Raw genomic sequence first — 21,681 nt, 5'->3', positions numbered from 1 at the left:
ATATTGCTCTCCTCCTCCAGTAACAATATTTTGGAATTAATGAAGTGCTTTATGGTGTATTATCTCACGATTCTTCCAATATCCCTTAGAGAAAGGCAGAGAAAGTATTACTAATCCAGACTTGTCCACAAAGAAACCGGAGCTCAGAGATTTTAGGTAAGTTTGCTGGAAGTTAAAAATGTCTAGGAAGGACCTGGGAACTAAGGTGGTGTTTAGAAAGGACATGGTTGTTGGGACCGGATCTATAGGAACATGAATCATGACTGTCATTTGGAAAAGTCACTCAATCTTTTTTTTTTTTTTTTTAATGAAATTTATTGTCAAATTGGTTTCCATACAACACTCAGTGCTCATCCCAACAGGTGCCCTCCTCAATGCCCATCACCCACTTTCTCCCCCCCTCACCCCCCATCAACCCTCAGTTTGTTTTCAGTATTTAAGAGTCTCTTAAGGTTTGCCTCCTTCCCTCTCTGTAACTTTTATTTTCCCTTCCCCTCCCCCCTGGTCTTCTGTTGAGTTTCTCAGGATCCACATGAGTGAAAACATTTGGTATCTGTCAGAAAGTCACTCAATCTTGCTGATAATTTTCACATATGTAAAAAAAAGGGTTTTGGAACACCTGGGTGGCTCAGTCGGCTAAGCATTTGACTCTTGATCTCAGTTAAGGTCATGAGCTCATGGTTCATGGTTTGAGCCCCAGGTCAGGCTCTGCACTAACATGTGGAGCCTGCTTGGGATTCTCTCGCTCTCTCTCTCTCTCTCTCTCTCTCTCTCTCTCTCTCTCCCTCCCCTCTCCTTCTGCCCCTCCCCTGCTCACATACACACACATGCACACTCTAAATAAATATTGAAAAGGGGGGGGGTCATTAATTCCTACTTTGGAAGATTGTTAGGAGACTTAAATGAGAATAATGTAAGTAGATTATCTGGAATTTAGGATGTTACTCTAACAGCTGTATTCATTCATTTCTCTTAAATATCTCTATATTTACTGAGACCCTTGCAGTTGAGTATTTTAAGTAGGAAAACAAACATAACTTATGGGATGGAATTACTAAGCCATTTAACTGTGTTTCCCAGAGTCACTTTGACTTTATTTCGTGTGGGGCTGGTGCTTGCTCTACATAAATTCGGGGCAAGTCCCACAGCTTTCCTGATTGCTTTCAGTTAACAAAAGGTTCTTCAAAAAAATAATTAATATGCTGGGTGCAGTGCAGTCATCACAACTGCGATCTCGAAGGTAAAGAACTTCTCCCTCTGCCTTTGCTAAGGCCTTCTGCAATGAGGGGGCTGGGCGTGTTTGGCTTCTCTCTTTTCCCCTTCCAGGATTCTTTCTCTAGCCTGTGAACAGAATAGAAAGGAGAGGAAAAGGCCAGGAGGCCGGTTCTTCTGTGACTAACATGCTGACAGGAGCCGCACTGAGTTCCCTGCCCTGACGTCTTTCTTTAATGGGGCTCTTTCGTGGCTTCCGTGGAGACTCCCTATCCCACCCAGTCACTAGGAAACTCTATTCTGTAGTTTCTTGTTGGGTATCATGCACTCTCCCTGCCTGGTCAGTTATATTTCCTTCCTTCATCTCTACCCAACTGATGATGCCTCTACTTTTTTTTTTTTTTCCCTGCTGAAGTTTATCTCTGAATTTAGATAGCCCTTCAGCCCTTTTAGACAGGACCCAAGACAACACAGTACTTCCCTGGGGCACCTTGCACAGCTCACATCTGATACAGAAGAAACATTCATACATACATTCTTTGTTTCAACAGACTGTGTAACTTTCCTAAGGCAGCAACTTCTCTTTCACTTTATTGGTGATAACAGTCAGCAAACATTCTGTAACCGTAACTCTGTCCACAGTCCATCAGTCCTCAAAACTCGTGTCAGATTTTCAGGGAGTCTCACTAAAGCTCTTTGCTCTAAGCTGGAGATGAGGGGCACGTACCTCTTCCCCCAGGTGGAAGGTGGGGCTGGGTAGAGGAGGGGACTCAATGCAGCAGCAGCTCTTTCCAAATATCCTCTTCTAATGCAATCCCTTTTACCCTCAGTATTGGTGAGGGTTCTCACTTACCACCATGACTTCCTTTGAAAATTCTGCATTATGGTCGTGCATGTCATTTTGAAATAGGTTATCCGTGGTCTTGGTATCTTAATCTAAAATTCTACTTAACTGCCTGTTCATTCTGCATCACCTTATATAAAATTTGTGTTCCTATATGTTGAGTATGAATTTAGCTTTTGTTAATTGAATCTCATCTTGTCGTTGACTTGAATAATAGTTTCAGAGATACTTTATTGTTTTTATCTGATTTGTTTTTAAGTGGAACTGACTTTTGGATGTTTGACAAATTAGATAGAATCTGATATACTGAAGCCCAAAGCAATTACATTTAATAAAGAAACTCTATCTGTACATCCATATCCTCTTCCAGAAAATGCCCTTCTCCCCTTTCCTTTTATTTGGTTTCCCTGGGAACTGCAGAGCATTGACATAATCCTGGGACCATGGCTAATTATTCCAGCAGTGAGCGCCTAACCCCAAGAGGAGTCCCGCATGAAGACTTGGAGACTTTGTATCAGAGCGTGTTAGCAAAGGTTCTATCTGGCGCCTGAGGGGGCATGACATAAAACTGAGAGCTGTTGCAAGCATGCTTTCTACCACGTGTAGAACACAGACGTGAACTGTGGGACAAGATGGAAACAAGAGCTCAAATGGGAGCAGAGAACGTGAGAGAATCTCGAGCCTACTCCAATTCGGGGTTCTCATTTCAGCCCAGCTCCAGCTGTAGTCCTTTCTCCTGTTGCTAAGTTAACGCAAGTGGGATTTCTGGCATTTGGACTCTCCAAACGCTATCTCCTGATAGACTTCTAAGATGTCTTGGTAAAAAAAAAATTTTTGAAAACAGAAAATATAAAAATTAAGTTTTAATACGACTATAAATTTATTGTATATACACACACAAGTATTATAGTGCCTTATATAGAGCCAACATCTAGGAGACATTTGAAGCTGTATAGTCATGAAAACTGAGGGTTAAGTAAAATCAACAACAACAAAAATGTATCAATACTGTAACAACTTTAAAAAGTGGGACACTTAAAAAAATTCCATAAAAGTCAAATCATTTTGGACAGCTAATTTTGAATAAAGACCTGATCAAAGGCAGTGAGAAACACGAAAAAAAAAAAAAAAAGTGGTACACTTTGGCAGCAGAAGATGTCAAGGGTTACAAAAAGAATTTTAACCATCTTTTGGCCTTTTTTGGAGCACATTATCTAATTTGGAGTTACATTATCTACTTCAGGGTTTAAGTAGATGATGGAGTCACTGAGAAATCATTCACAAGGATTATAAAGTTCCAGACTCCAGAGGAACCTTAGATTTTGTTATTGACAGAGGAAGTATGCCGATGTGATGCATTGTTTTTGCAATATATAAAATAACTTTTAAAGGTAAATGTATGATAGTTCTGTTGATTTTACTTTAGTTTTGTTAGAGTGCAGACTATTTTTTTTAATGGAAAGAAAGTATATTGTTACACCCAGGTTTTAAATAACATTTCAGTTTGTATCTTTTGTTAGTGTAGTTTAGGGATCTATAACTATATTGATGACCAAAAAAGAAAGACCCACTTTTCTTCCTTCTTTCCTTGGATCCCCTTCTGCTTTCACTCCCCCCACTCCAGCTTCTATTTAGCCCTGACCGTCCTTCATCTTTAGGTAACAGCACCCTCTATTGAGATGTTAGCAACATTACATGGTGGCCATTTTCCCCAATGCTGGCTTTTTCTTTGGGAGAACAACACTGAAAATGTACTCAAGAGATGAACTTTCTGCAAATTGAATTACTCTCAAACTCTTTGAAACTTACTACAAAGATACAAGTACAGTCACGTAAGTACAAATATACAAGTGATCATGAGTTTGAAGACATCACAAAGACATACGCAAACTTTAATGTAAGACATCAAAAATGTATATATATATATATATATATATATATATATATATATATAGCAAAAAGGCATGAAAGAAAAAAAACAGCAAAAATTTATGTTTTAAAAATGAGTGATGGGGGCACCTGGGCTCAGTCGGTTAAGCGTCCAACTTTGGTTCAGGTCATGAGCTCAAGTGTGTGTGTTCCAGCCCTGCGTCTGGCTTTGCTGACAGCTTCAGAGCTTGGAGTCTGCTTCAGATTCTGTGTTTCCCTCTCTTTCTGCCTCTCCCCCACTTGTGCTCTGTCTCTGTCTCTCTCTCAAAAAAAATTTTTTTTTTAAATGAGTGATGAACATTTTAAAATGGGAAAATGTGCATTGGAAATTTCTCTCTGCACAGCATAACTAAAATTTTTTTAATGTTTATTTATTTTTGACAGAGAGAGAGACAGAGCATGAGCGGGGGAGGGGCAGAGAGAGAGAGGGAGACACAGAATCCAGAGCAGGCTCCAGGCTCTGAGCTGTCAGCACAGACCCCGACGTGGGGCTCGAACTCACAGACTGTGAGATCATGACCTGAGCTGAAGTCGGACGCCCAACTGACTGAGCCACCCAGACGCCCCTGCACAGCGTAACTTTAAAAATAAATGCCAGGGGAGCAATTTTTTAAATTGTTTTTATAGATTCTTAATTTTATTGTTATTTATACAACCCAAACTTCTAGCTGCAGAACCCCAGAGGTATGATTACTTCCTGTTTCCTCTGACTGAACTGTATGCCCTATGAGAACAAAGACCTCTTTATATTTCTGTATCCAAGAATATTTAAAACCGTGCGTTCGCACCAATACCACTAATTCAAATGCAACGCTGTAGGGTTCATTCTAGCTTTCTCTTTTGCATGTTTCTAACTCCTTTCTCTGAGAGCAGGAAGCCTAGCTCTTACTATCCTCAATATATTTATTTACTTGCTCAAGCCCCTTATATGTAACCAGCCTCCCAACCCAGGAGGCTGCTGCCCTGCCCATCTTCTTTCCCTGAGCTCTGACCCATTCTGGGCAGCTTTCCTCAAGCCTGCCTAATGACGTTTAACTGGTGATGAAGGAAGGGAGGGAGGGAGGGAGGAAGAGAGGATGGAAGGGAAGGAGGGGAGAGAGATGGTGGCTTTACAAGCAAAAATATATAGAATATTGATCTAATTTTCATAATTATTGATTCCTTAATAGATGTGCTTTTTTTTTCATTTTAAATGTATCAGCCTTCAGAACAAAATTTACATAAATTTTCGCAAACTGAAGACATTCTTAACACAGTCTTTTACATAGTTATTTTCAAAGTAGTGAGGGATGTGGTTTTGAAGCCAGTGTGAACTTGACACAACTGTTTTGAAATGGGAAGTATTTACATGATTTAGTAATGATGTCAAACTTCCAGTAATTAAGTGCCATGTCTGCGTTTACTTTTTTGGGTGGTTAGGGGTAGTGGATGATGAGGAGTAGTGAGCAAGACACAGAATTCTCCTGGTTATCTGGATTTCTGTCTCCTACATGACTTGGAAAATCTCAAGGGAATATTCATGTAGCTTAGAGTTAAAACTTAAAACGATTCTTGTCTCTCTAAAGACTACCTGGATATTCAAGGTTAAAATACATGTGATAAAACTAGCTTTCTGGTGATGGTGATGGCTTTACCCTGAACCAATTGAATTCTCTTACATAGCCCACTTTGTAATTCCTTAAATTTGAGACAGCAGTGAACAGAATTTTGACATAGAGTTATTCCTTGTAGAGAGGCTGAGACTTTGGTTTTCTTAGCACCCACAGTAACTGCATGGTCCAGTAGGTAAAAAGGGTAAACTTGTTTACCAGCTAAAACTATGAACATCTAGAATGATCATTCAAGGGGATTCTTCCTAACTACAAGGATTTCAAGGTAGGTGCTGAAAAAGGTCTTTGAAGACCAAAATAGATGAAATTTATAAAGTTTGAAGGTCGTCCCAATGGAAGATGGTAGTGCTTAAGAAAGCTAGAAACTGGAAAAATACAGAGGCAAGCTGAATTGGGCTGAACCCTCAACTTCTGTCCTGACCACAGAAATGAATTGGGTTAAGGACATCTGAGTTCAGGGTTTCTCCTGTTGATCTCTGTCGGAGCTACTGGTCTTTGGGAATTATCAACATAGGAATGGGTAGGGATGCTGTCTCTCGTACGTGTGTTTAAATGTCTATGTAAAATTTTATTCTCTCATGAAGGAAGTTGTATTGTTAATTTTACCTTTATTCTGTATGGTAACAGTGTTTTCTTTCTTTCTTTCTTTCTTTCTTTCTTTCTTTCTTTCTTTCTTTCTTTCTTTCTTTCTTTCTTTCTTTCTTCTTTCTTTCGAGAGAGAGACAGAGTGCAATTGGCGGGGGTGGGGGCGGGGAGCAGAGAGACAGGGAGACACAGAATCTGAAGCAGGCTCCAGTTCTGAGCTGTCAGCACAGAGCCTGACATGGGTCTTGAACTCACGAACCATGAGATCATTATCTGAGGTGAAGCTGGACGCTCAACCAACTAAGCCACCCAGGTGCCCCAAGTAACAGTGTTTTCTTAAAAATTTTTTTTTATGTTTTATTTTTTGTATTTGAGAAAGAGAGACATAGAATGAATAGGGGAGAGAAAGAGAGACAGAGAGTGAATAGGGGAGAGGAAGAGAGACAGAAACAGAATCTGAAACAGGCTCCAGGCTCCCAGCTGTCAGCACAGAGCCCCACTCGGGGCTCGAACTCATGAACCGTGAGATCATGACCTGAGCTGATGTCGGACGCTTGACTGACTGAGCCACCCAGGCGCCCCAACAGTGTTTTCTTAATCCATTGTGGATACATAAACCATTGTGAAATACAGTAAAAAATGATTTGTTAGAGAATTAAAATTAAAAAGACAATACAGGAGTCATTATTAAACTCAACAAATATAAAAGTACTCTATCAAAACTGCTATAATGTTTCTGGATGCTTCCTCTTAATCTCTGACTAAACTTGTGGCGAACAGGGAAGAGCTTGTAGTCTGGCACTAGTGTGCAAACCGCACTTTGAGTAGCATTACTTTATACCAGCAAAGCTTCTCAAACTTTGATGTAGGAAAGGATCACTGGGGCTTTTGCATAAGTGCAACTCTGAGGTGGTCCTGAGACTGTATTTCCTAATAAGCTCCTGAGTGATACTGATGCTGCTGGTCTGCAACCATACTTTTGTGTAATAAGTCACAAACTGTTTTGATTTTCACAGTGATATTTTGAACTAAGAATTCTTATTCTGTTTTACTTATGTTTAAGTCAGATATTAAAGTCAGATTTAATGAGGTATAATTTCCACAGAGTGAAAGTAAACCTTTTTAGTATACACTGCTGTGCATTTTAACAAAGTGACAGTTGTGTAACCACCACCAGAATCAAAACCTAAGCAGCTCCATTACCCCCAAAAGGCTCCCTTATGCTGTTACATAGTCAACACCTCCCACCCCGCAGCCCCTGGCAACCCCTGGTCTGTTTTCTGTCCCTATAGTTTTGCCTTTTCCAGAATGCCATATAGCGTGTTGTATGGTGTAGTGAGACACTCCTTGTTATCACTGTGTTCCACTGTATGAATGCAACACAGATCGTTCATCCATTCACTCATTTAAGGACACTTTGCTTGTTCTTGGGTTTGGATGATCATGAATAAAACTGCTGTAAACTTTCTTGTACAAGGCTTTGTGTTTAAAATAAATTTTCTCAAAGTTTTGACAGTTAATTCCTCTAGTTACTACAAGAAAAGAAAAAAGAAAAAAACATTTAAGTCTGGGAGGACTATTTCAAGCAGCCTCTCTTCGAGTACAGAGTATCCACAGTGGTGGTTAAAAGAGGTTTTTAAGGACAGATAGAAAATTTGATGTGGTTAGAAGGCATTTCCAAAGGAAGAGGATAATTGATAACAAGATTGGAATTCAGAAGTAGTATGAAGAGATTGGTCTCACAATGATGTAACTAAACAGGCAGTCCTCAGTTTACAAACTCTAGATTCGCCTGTGCCTTCAATATATAAAATGGCATGAGGGGAAGTGATTTCTGGGTCTGAGTTCCTGGGTTTTGTTCGAAGAACTAGCCTTGTTTAGTTATTCAGAGGATGTGGGGAAAGCCTTATAAGTACAGAGTTATAGCTCCTGCAGATAAGAGGAATGCAACAACAGTTTCTATGAAGCGGCTGGTGGATGAACAGGGAATTATTACAATTGGTGAATCTCATTTTATTGGCACTTGAGAGTATTAAGACCTTTCCCATACAATGTAAAACCCTGTTGTTATGAGGCAGATATTCATACTCTCATGTTACTGATGAGAGGCTGATAGAGAAGCTATGCCACATTTCCAAGTTTGCACAGCAGAAGAATTAGGACCCTGCCACTTTCTCTCTATCCCCGGTGTTCCTTGTCTTATTCCATGTTATGAAGGAAGCCCTAAGCCATGTAGCTGTACCCCTCTTGAAAGAGAGGGGCCTGAGGTCCTCCTGGTAAGTGCTGCTGGCAAATGCTCCCTATGATTTGTCAGGGTCAGATCTTACTAAGCTGTAGAGCAAAGTAGTCCCTCTTTTTACCACTGCCCACCTGGATGAACGTCGATCTTTTCTGCCAAAGACCCTTCAGTTTCTCCTTTTTTTTTTTTTTTTTTTTTTATACCCCCAGTTGTGTTGAGACATAATTGACATGTAATACCGTATTAGTTTTAGGTGTTTTTTGTTTTTTAAATTGCTTTCAGCTTTAACTTGTTTCTTTTTTAAAATAAATTTTTAATGTTTATTTTGAAGAGAGAGCGAGTGGGGGAGGGGCAGAGAGGGAGGGAGACAGGAGACAGAGGATCCAAACAGGTTCCGTGCTGTTGTCGCAGAGCCCATCGCAGGGGCTCCATCCCATGAACCCGTCTGATCCTGACCTCAGCTAAACAAAACAGTGGGGCGCTGAAAGTACTGTGCCACCCAGGCGCCCCCTTAACTTCTCTGTTTCTTAAAGAATTCCCATCCCAGGTGTGCAAACACCCAACTTCCTCCTTTTTGTTAATGGAAAACAGGCCTGGAAGTGTAGTATATGTGGAGCCACACGAAAAAGTCAGATATCTGGGCCGACCGACATGGCTCACTTTCCATGCAGAGAGGACTACCTCCGGGCAGCTTGCTGAAACTCCAAGCTGTTAGGGAAAGGGGGCGTGAAGTTAACCTGAGCTTCGAACTTCCTCTCCCCCCGCCCCAGCACTTAACCTGCGGATGCTAAAACCCCCAGCCTCTGGGGGCTTGCTCCTCGAACTTGCACCTCTGACAGCTCCACTGGGCGCGAGCACACCTCCTCCTCCCCGCACCCCCCCCCCCCCCCGCCCCTTCCCCAGCCCCGGTCCCACCGCCCCTCCGGAGATCCACCGCAGCCCTTTACTTCCTGCTCCGCTCTAGGCAGCGCTAGGCCCGCCCCTCCACGCCTCTAAGGGAGGCCCTCGCCGGGCGAGCTCCTCCCCGAGCAGCAGCTGGAGCGGCCACTCCCTGCGCGCCAAGCCCGGCTGGGTTGGGGTCTTTGCTCCTGCGCCCTGCACCCGGCGGGCTCCTCGCAGCCAGGCGGCGGCCGGGACGCTGGTCCTCGTCGCACCCGCCACCCCCCGAGTCCTCGCCCCGGTGACTCCCCTGGGCTGCGCCGCCCCGCGCCTCCGGGACCATGCTGCGTTGGCTGCGGGGCTTCGTGCTGCCCGCGGCGGCCTGCCAGGACGCGGCGCCGCCGACGCGCTTCGAGACCCTCTTCCAGAAGCTGGATCGCAACGGGGACGGCGTGGTGGACATCGGCGAGCTGCAGGAGGGGCTCAAGGGCCTGGGCGTCGCCCTGGGCCAGGATGGCGAGGAGGTGGGTGGCTGCTGGGCGCAGCGGGAGGGCCGGGAGGGCTGCGGAGATTCTGGGTGCGGGCTGCAAGGAAGGCGGAACTGTGCGGCTTCCAGCCGGCGATCGGGTGCCGAAGCTCGGGAATGGGGCGCGGGGCCAGGGTCCCCCGGGACCGGTGCTCGTCACCTGAAAGCCTCCTGGTATTTTTCCAAAGGAAGTTAGCGCAGCGAACACTGTGGCCCGCTCTAACGATTTAAAACGTTTGTACCGCAGTACTTTTGTGTGAATGCATCCCGGCTCCTTCACCTGCCTTTTTGCAAAATTTAATCATAAAGAATTTTTTTTTTTTTTTTTAGCTCTCATTAAGTTTTTTGTTTCTTTAGGGTTTTTGCTGTTGTTTGTTTTTCAAGTTCTCAGACTTAGGTGGGCTCCAGGTTCTGTAAAAAAAAAGGCTCACACTCTGTGACACTCAGAAGCTGCTTTGTTACACCAGCTAGTTTTGTCTAGTGTTTCAGAACTTGTGAAAACCAACCGTGTGTTTCCTGCCAGCTAACTGTTGAGGACAGGCAACATTCCCTTGTTTAAGACCTTCTTAATGTCCTCAGTACATATATTGACCTAAAGGGTTGGCCTGTCGCTGAGCAGTTTCAACTCCTATGAGTCATTTTGATTGTGCCTCTGAAGTTCAGTCCCCTTAGCGGGGTGGGGATACTTGGAACCTCGCCAACCGCTCTGAAACATAAGAGGACACTTCGACATTCCCTATCCCAAGAGGGAAGGTGATTAAACTATAAGAGCCAACAACTGTTTCACAGTTACATTTTAAGCTACTCGTTCAATGTCTTTAGTAGTTCCAGGCCCCCCGTTAGTTTACTATTTCTTACCGAGGTCAGGCTTATTAGTAAGTTACAATTTTTAGAAAACTGTCTATTTTGTCCAAGGTTCATAATATTCACTTACAGTTTTTAAAAAGTTCTGACTATGTGTCATTAACTTGTTCAATTTCATTTCTGATATTGATCTCCACCCCCCTCCTTCAATTTTGTCAAAGATTTTTCTTATTTATACTTTGAAAGAATGAACGTTTGGTACTTTTTGCTGATGGTTTCTTTGTTATTTTTTTCCCATTAATTTGTGTCTTTCCTTCTGCTTTCTTGGGGCTTACTCATTTGCTCTTTTTCTAATTTTTTCAGTTGAATGCTTGATGACTTAATTTTGAACTACAGTATCCCTTTAATCACTTTTTTTAGCTGCATCCCACAAATTTGTATTTTTGTTATTTAGTTCCAAGTATTTTCTCATTTCCAATGTGATTTCATCATTAACCCATGAATTATTTATTAATTTTTAGATTTTTTAATTTTTTTGAGCGAGAGAGAGAGAGAGAGAGAGTGTGTGTGTATGTGAGTGGGAGAGGGGCAGAGAGGGAGGGAAACACAGAATCCGAAGCAGGCTCCAGGCTCTGAGCTGTCAGCACAGAGCCTGATGCGGGGCTCGAACCCAAGAACCATGATCATGACCTGAGCTGAAGCCGGACACTTAACCAACTGAGCCACCCAGGTGCCCCAGACCCGTGAATTATTTAAATGTGTGCTTGAAATTTCCAAAGATACGCTTTTTTGGTTGGTTCTTTGAAAATATGAATAAAATAGACAAACCTCTGGTAAGGTTGATTAAGAAAATAAGAACTTAAAATCAGAAATAAAAAATGCCTTTAGTTTTCCAGAGTTTATATATGAACAAATTATAAAGTAAGTTGTATAAAATTATGTGAATGCAAACATAGAATAGGATGGGATATATTTATTGCTATCACACACACACATATACATAAGCATAAAATGTATTTTATGCATACATATACACATATACAGTATTACTCCCTGTGCTTATGCTAGATATTATTAACTATTCCCAGCACTCTTTTTTGACTTCTTTTTTTAAAAATATTTATTTATTTTTGAGAGAGAGACAGAGCGTGAGTGAGGGAGGGGGTAGACACAGAATCTGAAGTGGACTCCAGGCTTTGAGCTGTCAGCACAGAGCCCAATGTGGGGCTTGAACTCATAGACTGAGATCATGACCTGAGATGAAGTCCAGCACTTAACTGACTGAACCACCCAGGTGCCCCTTGACTTCTTCAATAAAATGTTAATAATGGTAGTGGCACTTGGGTGACTCAGTCAGTTAAACTCTGACTTGGATTCAGCTTGAGTCATGATCTCATGGCTCATGAATTCAAGCCCCTTATTGGGCTCTACACTGACAGTGTGGAGCCTGCTTGGGATTCTCTTTCCCTTTCTCTTTACCCTTACCCTGCTTGGACACTCTCAAAATGAATAAACTTTAAAAAAAAGGTCAATAATGGTTATTTATGGATGACTGGAGTTAAATTACCTTTTTACTTTTTTCTTCACAATTTTTGTATTCAATTTTTAAAAATAATTGTATATTATTATGATTAGGGGGAAAAAGAGGTTTTTGTTTTGTTTTTATAAGTATCACCTCCTCTGAGATGAGCCTTTTTGGGCCACCCTCTATAGAAGAGTTGATCACACCCTACTATGTGTAAGTCATTTGTCTCACATGTCACTACTGTTATCATTTTCAAAAGGTATTATTTTCAGTTACTGCCTGTGCCCTCCAATAAGACCAACCATCTCGAAGATGAGGGTCATGTCTTAGTCACCTAAACACTGTAATATAAAAATATTTAGGCCTGTGATTTGAAACAGCCTAAACAAGGCAGAGGCCCATTTGAGATAATTGCAGTAAAAAAGATAAAATTTAAGGGTAAAGCAGTTGTTAGTACTTGTATTTCCAGCCTATGTAGGGCAAGATAACCAAAAAAATCCTCCTATTGCAAGATACAAAGAAATGCTGGATAAAATAAGAGAAACATCTTTTTTTTTCTAAATGAAGACTTATTTTTTAAGATCAATTTTTAAGTTTAATTGAGAGGAAGGTACAGAGATTTCCCATATACCCTCTGCCCCTACACATGACATGCATAGCCTCCCCTATCATCAACATCACTCAACAGAATGGTGCTTTTTTTAAACCAAGAGTGAACCTACATTGACACATCATTATCACCCAAAGCCCATAGTTTACCTTAGGGTTCACTCTAGGAATGTATATTCTGTAGTTTTGGACAAATGTATAATGACATGTATCCATCATTACAATATCATACAGAGAATTTTCACTGCCCTAAAAATTCTGTGCTCTGCCTACTCATCCCTGTCCCCCATTGCTGATCTTTTTATTGTCTTCATAGTTTTGGCAGATAAACATCTTTTTACATGCATAAGAAAATAGGAGAAATCTAAGCAAACTGTCTGGGTTTGAATCTTGGTTCTGCTACTTAACTAGTTAACTTTGGACAGTGTTCTTTTTCTCTCTTTTTTTAATTGAAGTGTAGTTGACACACAATGTTACATTAGTTTCAGGTGTACAACATAGTGATTCAGCAACTCTGTATGTTCTGCTGTGCTCACAAGTGTAGCTGTCATCTGTCACCATACAACACTATTACAATACCATTAACTATATTCCCTATGCTGTGGTTTTCATCCCTGTGACTTATTCATTCTGTAACTCCCCTTTACCAATTTTGGCTTCATCCCTTTCTGGACAATTTTCTTTCTTTTTTTTTTTTTTTTTTCTTTTTTTAATTTTTTTTTTCAACATTTTTTATTTATTTTTGGGACAGAGAGAGACAGAGCATGAATGGGGGAGGGGCAGAGAGAGAGGGAGACACAGAATCGGAAACAGGCTCCAGGCTCCGAGCCATCAGCCCAGAGCCTGACGCAGGGCTCGAACTCACGGACCGCGAGATCGTGACCTGGCTGAAGTCGGATGCTTAACCGACTGCGCCACCCAGGCGCCCCTGGACAATTTTCTTAACCTCTCTTGCCCCAGTTTCCTCAACTGTGACAGAAGCAACATTAGTTCCTATATCATAGGGTTATTGTGAAGAATAAATGAATTAAAATATGTCAAGTACTTATAAAACTGCCTGGTACCTAATAAGCAATCAGCCATTAGCCTTTATTTAAAAAAAAAAAAAAATTATTTATTTATTTATTTATTTATTTATTTTTAGAGAGAGCAAGCATGAGTTGGGGAGGGGCAGAGAGAATCTTAAGCAGGCTCCACGCCATGCTCAGCGTGGAGCCTGACATGGGGCTCGATCCTACGACCCTTATTTCATGACCTGAGCTGAAATCAAGAGTTGGGTGCTTAACTGACTGAGCCACCCAGGCATCCCAACAATTAGCCTTTAAATTATTATTAAAAAATTTTTAAATGTTTATTTATTTTTGAGAGAGAGGCAAAGAGACAGGGGTGGGGCGGAGAGAGACAGAGACACAGAATCTGAAGCAGTCTCCAGTCTCTGAGCTGTCAGCACAGGGCCCATCACTGGGCTCAAACTCACGGATTGTGAGATCATGACCTGAACCAAAGTTGGACACTCAACCGACTGAGCCACCCAGGTGCCCCTAGCCTTTAAATTATTGACTATTGTTACTACAATCTCTACTGAAAGATGTCAAAAGCTCCCTCTGTGATTGTGGATTTGCCAACTTCTCTTTATAATTCTGTCAATTTTCCCTTTTATATTTTAAAAATAGACTATATAGTGGACTATACTACTGGTGTGTTCAAATTTAGCATTTTGGTATCCTCCTGGTAAATTGATCCTTTTATCAGTACACTGTCTTGCCTACCCTTATAGCGTATTTTTCAAATGCCTGAATTATCATACCACGGTGTCGTCCTCAAACAGTCATTTCCCAGATCACCACTGGGAAATCATCAGCATTGGGCTCCCACCTTGTGCAAAACATTATTCTTGTGCCATATTCCACTCAGGGCTCTTTGCCGGTTGGGTGATGAGTGAGCCAGTTGCCAGATCCCATGTTATCACCTCTTGTGTTGAACTTCTCTTGTACTGTCAGTTCTGGTCTTCTGAGGGGAAGAAACCCAAGATGGGATTGAGTGTGCAAAAGATTTATTGGGAGCAATGCTTGTGAAGGGTAAGGAGGACGAAAAAAGGAGTAAGTCGAGGGGGTCTTAAGACCATGACATAAATTTAACCCCTGTTAGAAGAGTTGAAGAAAGAATGATTTTGGAACAACTTTAGGTCAAAGCAGTGTTCTTAGAAAGTCTCAGCTAAGATAATAGGGAGTCACAGGGCAAATGTTGTCAGTGGAGTCCTGTGTCACAGGCTGCCCTGTGCTGGTCCCCTGCTGTGGTCAGTGTTTGGTTGGAGCAGCCCAGGGCAAGCACGTACTTGGTGTCAGAGCTGTGGCAGCAGGGTCCAAGGGTGTGGCAAGGCCAGCCGTCAGTCAGCTCTGCTCCCACATCAGTTTCCCTTCACGGGTGATCTGACCTAGCCACCAGAGACCTCTCCTTGTGCCACGCAAATCTGCTTCTCTACATCATTGTGGGGAATACTTCCTCATTGTTCTCTCCCTCTGTTTCTCAGGGAGGTCAGTGGGACAAACTAAAGTCTTCATTCCAGTCACAGCTGCTACTCATTTCCCTTCTTGACTGTCTATTTTTTAAAAACAATGTTTATTTATTTATTCTGAGAGAGAGAGAGAGAGAGTGTGAGCTGGAGGGCGGGGGTAGAGAGAGAGAGAGAGAGTGAGAATGAGAATGAATCTCAAGTTGGCTCCATGCTCAGTGTGGAGCCTGATGTGAGGCTCAATCCCACAACCGTGAGATCATGACCTGAGCCCAAGTCAAGAGCCAGACGCTTAACCGACTGAGCCACTCAGGCGCCTCTTGACTGTCTCCTTTAAATTCCACTCATACTCAGCTATAATACCTGCAGGTCTTTGTGACTTCCGGTGTGCCCCAAACCTTCATTTGTGAGGGGTCTGAGCTTCTCAAGCCAGTGTTGCTGCTTGTGTCCATTCACAGTTCTAATTGGGCAGTGGAGTACCAGGTAGCGTTTGTGGTGTCCACATGGGTCACCTAAGTTCCATACCTATTCCTGTTTGTCTCCATTGCATAAAAGCAGCCCTGTCTCCTGCTGATCGGGGTCAACTGAAACCTACTAAAGCAATGACTTCTTTTCTTGCCTGTTGGTCCCTGGACACAGGGAGTTCCAAGTGTCCTGGTGGTAGCTGTAGCTGTGGTTCAGGGGGACCCTTGCTGTATTCCCTGTTTGGGGACTAGAAACTAACCCTGTAAAGCCCAGAGTTGTGGGAGCAGGAAGCAAAAAGTCTCCCAGTGGGTCACATGGAATGCTAGTAAGTGTGACTGCTCTTGCTCCTACCTCTTGGTTCCTGAACTCATGTTTTTTTTTCCTGTTGGGGGCACAGAACCATACAGAGGTCTCTCATCTCATACATATACTGCATCCTGAAGGGTGGCAACTCACTTTGGCCAAATATTGTCTCCTCAGTGCTTCAGTTATGGTTTCAATAGGCCCCTCTAGCATCCTGTAAGGATGGCTGCTTCTGGACAGTGTGGTGTGTAATACGCCAGTGGATCCCTTGGTCATGGGCCTACTTCCACACCTCTTTTACTATGAAGCAGATTCCCTGGTCAGACGCTGTGTTATGTGGGGATTTCAGGCCTGTCAATCAGGTATTCCATAAGCCTCCAGATAGGGGAAAGGGAAACCCCTACCTGGAGGAGGTTATCTATTCCTGTAAGGATGAGCCAGTGCCCCTTCCAGAACAGAAGGCCTCAGTGCAGCTGACTTTCCACTTAGTGCCTGGTTGGTCTTCTTGAAAAATTAGTGTCATATCAGCGGAAGACAGGCCAGATCCTCAAAGACATTTTGGGCCTGTTGAATGGTTTGGCTTTTATATGAGCAATGGGAGCCTTGAGAGGTGTTAAGTAAGAGCGGGACACAGGCAGACTGATGTTTTTAAAAGGAAGATCACTGTGGTGGCCGTGTGGGAAATAAGTGGAGGAAGAGAGGGTTAAAGCAAGCCTGGGAAACAGTAGCTAACCAAGTACTTGGAATTAGGATCACATGGTCAGTCTGTATGGGGGAGAGTTTCAGAGGCATAGGTCAAAGGTTTGCATAATGTCAAGGATTGGGGAGATTATTTACTTGAGTACCTAGAAATGAGAACTATGAGGTGACTCTTCAAGGGAAGCCTAATAGTTTGCAGCTAAGACAAATATTCAGCATGAAGTGAAATCTCTCTAAATTTCCATCTGATAATATCTCCTCTCCATGTTTCCAAGCGTTTGTAATGAATTCAGTAATTAGAAGACAGCACATTTCTGTTTAAGTTCTTTTAGACCTTAAATGGAAAGAATATGGAATATAAAAGTAGAGTGTAGAAGAGATTGCAACCCTTACTAAGTGTTGCAAAACTACCCAGGGAAAAGATTTCAAAGCAAGTTCTGCTTTTTAGAATATTTTCTTTTTTTTAAAAAAAATTGTTTTTTAATGTCTATTTTTCTTGAAAGAGAGTACGAGTGGGGGTGGGGGGGCGCAGAGAGAGAGAGAGGGAGACACAATATCCAAAGCAGGCTTGAGCTGTCAGCACAGAGCTTGATGCAGGGATTGAACCCACAGCTGTGAGATCATGACCCGAACCGAAGTCGGATGCTTAACTGACTGAGCCACCCAGGCGCCCCTAGAGTATTTTCTATTTTTTCCTCCTCCTTATTGTTTTTCGTCAAAGGCTACATTAGAGCATTCTAAAATACAGTCCCAATGTTTGGATGCCATTTGAGGTACTCTAAGGAACAAGTTTTAGAACATTAAAGAATAGAGGAAATAATCTGAATTTTAATTTACCCAAATGGAAATTCTGAGGAAAATAAACTGATGGGGAAGAGTCAGCAGTTTTATCTGGAATTATGCTTATTTTGTTTCAATTTAGAAGAACAATTTGGAAGAATTTGGAACAGTGTAGGGCCAAAAACAAAACAAAACAAAAAAACAACAAATGCCCCAAATTTTGAATTCAGGCAATAAAATGAAAAAAGGGGATCTTGCCCAAAGGATTTTACAGATATTTTTCCTCCTTCTCCAATCTTGGCATCATTTTAGTGACTCCTCTTTTAGTAGTATGTGGAGGAGAATGGGGGTCAGATTTCATAGAGTATGAAGGTATTCCTGTATCCAGGTTCAGAGCTGGCTGATTTAACAAATGTGTTTAGTTAACCAGGTAAGTTACAGGCAGTTTTAAAACTAAGTTGTTTGCCATATTTTCATGTGCATCAAGTCTTACTGTAACTTTCTTAGGAGAGATTTATCATCATAAGGGGTCTAGGACTCTCACAGCAGAGACTGCCGAGAGCAGGAAGGGAAGCAGCATGGCCAATGAGGTCCCTACGTGGTGTGACTGTGTAGTCCTGGTCAAGTCACTTAACCCTTTGCTTTACTTTCATTATTCTTAAAATGCAAATATCTTTCTTGGACAGAGATCTTTTTTTTTTTTTTAAGTAGATTTCACACCCAACATGAGGCTTGAACTCACAACCCTAAGATCAAGATGCGAGCTGAGATCAAGAGTTGGACACTTAACCGACTGAGCTCTTGTTAAGATCACATGTGACTGGATATGAAAGTTCATGTAGAAAAGCCTTTAAAATGTGATGTCACAGGTACTAGATGATGGACTTGAGGACCCTCTGTCCTAATGGGTTTTGAGTGTATGCTAAACGATTAGGCAGTGTCTGACAAGTGGTTGGACTGGACAGCCTGATTTAAGGGGTCTTCCAACTCTGACATGCTATGATTGTTTTGATTCTCTGTCCATAAATTTTATATTTACAACTACAGATGGAATCGGGTCACATACAAAAACAGTAGCTTAGCAAATGTGTATTGCTTTGCATGCAATTTCTTTTCAGGGTTTTACTCCATGACATAATTCCTCTGTTAACAAGAGGGATTTATTTCATTAGCATTTCAGTTGTCGGAAACTTTATTACTAAAGAGAATATGATAAAGAAATCATAGAGGTACATTTTAGGACATCATAGCAGGGAGATTATGGTATAAGAAAAACAATGAATTCCAAATACATTTATGTCAAATGTTCTAAAATATATAACATCTGTATCTTTTTTCTCCTTATATTCTAAAATCTTATCCCTTAAGGGATGACATCTTTATTTTGGAAAGAATGAAAAAAATGGAAGAAGTCTTTCTTAAGGCATAAAATACCCATTCCATCTTGGTAGCAGTCTACCTGTTAGTCTTCTTCCCAAACCCCAACATTCTGTTTCCCTGATTGGGCCACAACCATGGACACTTGTCTCTTTATTTTCTTTTCTCTGCTTGGCATTGCTCTCACTTCCTCTTTTCTGCCTGGTAAATTATTACCCATTTGTTCAAGGCTTCAGCTCACCTGTATAATTTTATCCTAGTGCACTCAGAATTCTTTCTTTTTATTTAAAAAATGTTTACTTATTTTTTTTAATGTTTATTTATTTTTGAGAGAGACAGAGACAGAATGCAAGTGGGTTAGGGGCAGAGAGAGAGGGAGGCACAGAATCCAAAGCAGGCTCCAGGCTCTGAGCTGTCAACACAGCTCACGAACTCACGAACCACAAGATCATGACCTCAGCCAAAGTTGGACGCTTAACCAACTGACCCACCCAGGTGCCCTTCAAATTATGCATTTAAAATCATAAATTTTCCTCCAGGCTTTTGTTACATCTTATGGAGTTCAGATCCTTTTCTTTGAGTCCAAAGCTTGGAGGTCTGGCCATTTCACATTCTGCAACGAGGCATTATTTCACAACGAGACATTATTTTCTCCACAAAGTGTGACCATTAAACTAATAGAGTCTATAAGCTTTGAGTGGGTGATTATGACTGTCTTAACAGGCAGAAGGTTTATATTTTGAATGGTGGTAGTAGAAGGCTTGCTTGTAATATCAAATAACATAATTTTATTTCTTTCTCAAAAGCAATGATTTGTATTAATAGAGATAGATAGTTTGATATGACAGCTTTTTATAAGGATCATTTTTAGGAAAAAATTATTTAATTTTGGAAATCAAAGGGAAAAACACTATATTAGACATTTAAATCCTATACTAAGTCAAGTGTGTATTTTTTATCTTGGAGTTTATAAAATGCATGTCTTCTGGAAAATAGGCAATCTGCTCAAAGTGTTTGTATGTCCAAATAATTTTGCAGTTTAGCCTATTTAAAACTCTTTTTTTTCCTTTTTTTTGTAGAAAATCTTAACTACTGGTGATATCAACAAAGATGGGAAGCTGGATTTTGAAGAATTTATGCAGTACCTTAAAGACCATGAGAAAAAAATGAAATTGGCATTTAAGAGTTTGGACAAAAATAATGATGGTGTGTCTTTATTTTCTATTCATCACCAGCTATGAAGAAGCCCTTCTCATACTTCCAACAGTATAAAACAATGTGTTTTTGGTCTCTCTTTTTTTATTTGGCAAACAATTGTTAATACTGTGTGTGTACTTGTTTTTCTTAGTGAAGTGATTTTCTATAGGATTTATGTCTTAGTGAAGAAAAGACAAAGACATAGCTTTGTCTACTGAATTAAAAACTGAGTAGGGCGGTTTATAAGATGTTCACTATGGAGTATTATGCCAATTTGACTTAAAGTTATAGATTAAAAATAGTTATGTTTCCTTGCTCTCTGGGCAAGAGATATTTATTTTTATTCATATATATTCTACAATTTAAAATGTTAAATATATTCTAAATATAAAATGTTATATATTCTGAAATTTAAAAAAATTTCAAATTGTCTTACATTTAATAGTCTTTTGAAAGAATTAATTTAGAGCAACTGTTCTCAGATCATGGAAATTGGGGAAAAGAACTAGATAGACATTTAAATATGTGTCTTCTTTTCTTTTGTAATTAAGTGAATTTTACCTCCAGTGTGGGGCTTGAACTCACCACCCTGAGATGAGGAATTGCATGCTCTACTAACTGAGCCAGCCGGGTGCCCCTAAATATGTATTGCACTATTATGCATAATTAGTGAATTATGCTTTCACTATTTAGATTAATAGTTTGGAGTTAATGGAGTCCCAGTGTGTAGAGCAAAAACAAGTGCCACAGTAGGAGAAAGGGAGGGGTCATGAAACCCTTATCACTCAAGGCAGCCTTTGATAGGAAGTGAGAATTTATTTTTTAAAAATTATAATGCATAAGAAACTTAATAAAAAAACTGAAATGGATCCTCAAACCCCTTCCTATATATGAGTAGTCAGGGCCATTTAATTCACAGACTTGTTATTCAAGAAACACATTAAATATATTGAGGAGAAAATATAGTTCACAGTTGGGGTGGACAATTTTTTTGGTAAAAGGTCAGTGGGTAAATATTTTCGCTTTATGGGCCATGTGGTCTCAGTTGCAGCTACTCACCTTTGCTGTCATAGTGCAAAAACAGCTCTAGACAAAATGTAAATGAATGGACATGACTGTGTTCCAATAAAACTTTATTTATAAAAGCAGGCAACAGGCCTCATTTGGCTGGAAGGTCATAGTTTGTTGGCCCCTCGTTTATACTGAATATAAACTTTAGTTAGGCATAAAGTAAGTTTCTTCAAACAAACCTTTGAATGAATTTGATGATGGATCAAGTCTGTGACAGTCATCTAAGAAGCTGAGTTTGAGGTGAAAACTAGTCCGATTCGAACATTTGTTACCTTCTCCTCTAAGCCTTACACATTATATGTCCCCAAGTCTAGCCTTAGTCCAATCTTTTAGCAAAATGCAGTTCTTACTATCAGCTTTACTTCTCTACAAACATTCATCCTATGTTGAACCCATTACAGTTCAGTCAAATAGGTAGGACTGTGTGTATAGTGTTAAGGCAGGCAGTAGTTGGGAGATGGAACCCCCTCAGGATCATCTGCCAGATAAGCAGAGGTGAATCATCCCAGTATGTA

At 41.0% G+C, this 21,681-nt stretch overlaps 1 protein-coding gene across 1 annotated transcript in view; it reads left to right on the top strand.

Moving 5' to 3' along the window:
• The first annotated feature begins 9,495 nt into the window (after positions 1–9,495).
• Positions 9,496–21,681, top strand: part of SLC25A24 (solute carrier family 25 member 24) — a 53,210-nt gene continuing 41,024 nt past the window's right edge. Inside the window, exons 1-2 of the mRNA XM_003990389.6 lie at positions 9,496–9,822; positions 19,978–20,104. Of these exons, the coding sequence (XP_003990438.1) occupies positions 9,640–9,822; positions 19,978–20,104 (310 nt within the window). The 5' untranslated portion in view covers positions 9,496–9,639. The remainder of the gene's footprint in view (positions 9,823–19,977; positions 20,105–21,681) is intronic.

Source organism: Felis catus, chromosome C1 (assembly GCF_018350175.1).
Source record: "Felis catus isolate Fca126 chromosome C1, F.catus_Fca126_mat1.0, whole genome shotgun sequence".
Taxonomy (NCBI): domain Eukaryota; kingdom Metazoa; phylum Chordata; class Mammalia; order Carnivora; family Felidae; genus Felis; species Felis catus.
The sequence above is the reverse complement of the archived record's forward strand: the minus strand, read 5'-3'. Positions and strand labels throughout refer to the sequence as shown.